General features: G+C 40.6%; 1 protein-coding gene across 1 annotated transcript in view; it reads left to right on the top strand.

Moving 5' to 3' along the window:
* Window positions 1–2,932, top strand: part of MPZL2 (myelin protein zero-like 2) — a 9,152-nt gene extending 6,220 nt beyond the window's left edge. The window contains exon 5 of the mRNA XM_006890822.1: window positions 2,833–2,932. Coding sequence (XP_006890884.1) covers window positions 2,833–2,896 — 64 coding nt within the window. The 3' untranslated portion in view covers window positions 2,897–2,932. The remainder of the gene's footprint in view (window positions 1–2,832) is intronic.
* The last annotated feature ends 379 nt before the right edge of the window (window positions 2,933–3,311 follow it).

Genomic DNA, 3,311 nt, shown 5'->3' with positions numbered 1-3,311 from the left:
CTGAAGCACCTGCTGCAGAGGGTCAAGGACTGCAGCCTCCAATATGGATTGAGGCTCAATGTCAAGAAGACAAAGATTCTCACCACTGGGCCAATTGATAGCATCAGGATGGGTGGCGAAGAGATTGAGATTGTTCACAGCTTTAGTTTGCTTGGCTCCACAGTTAACACTCTTGGTACCAGTAGCCAGGAAATTAAAATGTGCATTTCCATGGGAAAGAATGGGTTAGAAAATGTATATGAAAGATTTCTTAATTTACAAAAGATTTCATTGTAAGATTTCTGCGTGGACTTGATTCATAAACATTTATTTTATATGAAAGTTTTTCTACAATATGCCATGCTTTGAAAAATTGAACATTTTTCACCAGGGACACTACATATCAGTCTCTAGGAAAGTTAGCCATGTTGATGATAGGAGCTCAGTATTTTTCACTTGAGATGATCAGAAAGAGGAAGACCCTGAACAAGGTGGATTCACATGGTGACTGCAGCAATGGGCTCAAGTGTATAAGAGATGATGAGGACCACATAAGATAGGACAGGGTTCTGCTCTGTTGTTCATGGGGTCGCTGTGAGTAGACTTGACGGTACCTCACAGCTTCAGAATTTACTGCTGTGATAGTCATGGAGTTGTATAACCAGCAAATTCAACCAACTAATTTAAGATTTTCATCACCCTCAAAAGAAAATCCTTATCATATAGTCCTCACTCCCTCTCCTCCCTAACCCCTTGCAACCATTTGCTCATTTCATTGCTGTTGAGTCAGAAGTGATTCATGGTTGACCAGTGGATTTTTAGAGGCTGTAAACTTCACAGGAGGAGATTGCTCATCTTTTGAGGAGCAGCTGATGGATCTAGACCACGTGCCTTTGGATTGGCAGCACAGCTCCTTACCCACTAGGCCACAGAGCTCCCTTTGCTGAGCACCAGTCTACCCTTCTATCACCATAGATTCCCATATTTTGGACACACAAATCTTGGCAGCCTTACAATAAGGACCTTCTTTGACTGACTTCTTTACTGAGCTTAATGTTTGAAAGGTTTATCTATGCTACAATGTTTATCAGAGCTTTGCTACTTTTTATATTTGGATAATATTGTATAGACTGCCAAGAGAACAAACAGGTTTATCCTAGAGAAGATGAAACCAGGATGTTCCTTGTAAGACTGGGATGCTCCTCGGAGGCAACGAGTTTGAAGCTCCATCTCCATACATTGGGCATGTGGCCAGGAGGAACCAGTCCCTGGAAAAGGCATCAAATCTGGAAAGGTAGAGGGACAGCACAGGAGAGGAAAACCCTGGATAAGATGGGCTGACACAATAACTGGGGTAATAGGTGTAGGTGTGTCTGACTGGCTCAGGATAGAGTTCAGAGCTATTGTACATAGGGTTGACTGGGGTAATAGGGGTAGGTGTGTCTGACTGGCTCAGGATAGAGTTCAGAGCTACTGTACATAGGGTCGCTATGAGTTGCAGGCAACTTTATGGCACATAAAAATAACTCCACCATATTTTATGTACTGATGCCTTTCTTCTCTCGCTTCCTGTTGCAACAACAGACTGTGCTGGTGCTATTAATAATTAAAAAAATATAGCTTTGAAATCCTACGAAAGGACACCAGGAATCAAAAAGGGACTGATCCAACAGCAGTGGGGGGGAAAATGACTAATAAATTTGAGCATCAGTAAATGTTTCTTGGCCATTTGTATAACAGTTTTTTAATTTATTTAATCTTTTGCTTTTCCTTTAAATTGGATTTTATGTTGAGTTGCAGTACTTCTATCATTTTCACTCTCTGGATGATTTTGAGTTATTGTTTGGTATTAAATTATCCATGTGAGGTAGATGTTCAACCTTATTCTTTTTCATGTAGATATATACTTATCCCAGCACCAGTTATTTCCTTCTCTTTGAGAGATATTTACTGAAATAAACAGAATTGATTTTCAGGAGCCTAATAAACCCACTTTTGAGGTCTGGGTTGAGTAATGTTGTTGTACGTGCCGTCGAATAATCACCTATGACTCATAGCAACCTTATGTACAAGAGCCTTAAACGCTGCTCTCTCCTGTGCCAACCTCACCATCTCCGACACACTCATTCTCACAACCCCAATCACAGAATCAATCCATCTCGTCATTCCTCTCCTGCACCCTCCCTCCACTCTCCCAAACATGATGTCCCTCTCCAAGGACCAGTCCCTCCTTGCAACATGCCTGAAGTATGTCAGATGAAGCTTTAGAATCCTTGACTTCAAAGAGCATTCTGGTTTCACTCTCTCCAGGACAAACCTGTTTATTCTCCTAGCAGTCCATGGTATATTCAACACTCTTCTTTGGTACCACAGCTCAAAGGCATCAATTCTCTATCATCCCTATTCACTGTCCAACTCTCTGATGCATAGCACGTAATTGTGACGACTACTATAGCCTGGATCAGGTGCACCTTAGTCTCCAGCCTGACTAGACATTAGTATTATTCAGTGATGACTGACCTCTGGGTGAATACAAATTCCATGCTCTTCATTTTTGACAGGGAATGGTAAACCCAGGAAACTGCTGTAAACCTCTGGAGTTCCCAAATCAAACCCCAAAATTATGTTCCCTCACATTCTGAGAAATGGCAAAGTTTAGACGGCCAGAGTCATGTTGAGGCATGAATGTTACTAGTTAGACTGCACAAGTGGTTTAGACCTTGGTAAGCTTGGATCTACTCCCTGGTACATGTGCTCCTCCCCCAAATGTGAAAAAGACACCTTCCCTGAAGCCTGTAGGATTTGCCTCTCTTCTTGTTCACCTGACGTTTGATTTCTGCTTCCCTGTTACAGAAAAGAAGAAGAAAACCTCAACCAAGGGAAAAAAGTCTCTGTTTATTTCGAAGAAACAGATTAACACTTCCCAATGGTAAGGTTCACAAGCAGGTTGCTTGGAGAGAAAAGTTTTCTCGAGGGCTTCGAACTAGTTCCTCTTTGAGTGTATTTTATGCAAAGGACTAGGACATGGACCCTAATGCCAAAGTTAATTGAGATTTTTGGGACATATTTACAGCCTCTAGTGATAAATTAACTTTCAACATATAAGCAAATAATGTTTTGTTTTTAATGGAAGAATTAATATAAGCTTATGTTTTATTGCAAACCCATCATGGGAAAGGGATGGCTTTTCACATCCTATCTCTCAAAACTGGTCCACATCTTTAATTTCTAGGTGTCATAATCAAGACATGTGCATTTTAATTTTACACATAAATAAAATTCTGTATACTAATGATTTTATTTAAAAAGGGAATCACATTTTATAGGTGAGA

This window comes from Elephantulus edwardii, unplaced genomic scaffold (genome assembly GCF_000299155.1).
Source record: "Elephantulus edwardii isolate Elephantulus edwardi_28Jun2011 unplaced genomic scaffold, EleEdw1.0 scaffold00093, whole genome shotgun sequence".
Lineage (NCBI taxonomy): Eukaryota > Metazoa > Chordata > Mammalia > Macroscelidea > Macroscelididae > Elephantulus > Elephantulus edwardii.
This window is presented reverse-complemented; position numbering and strand designations above follow the sequence as displayed.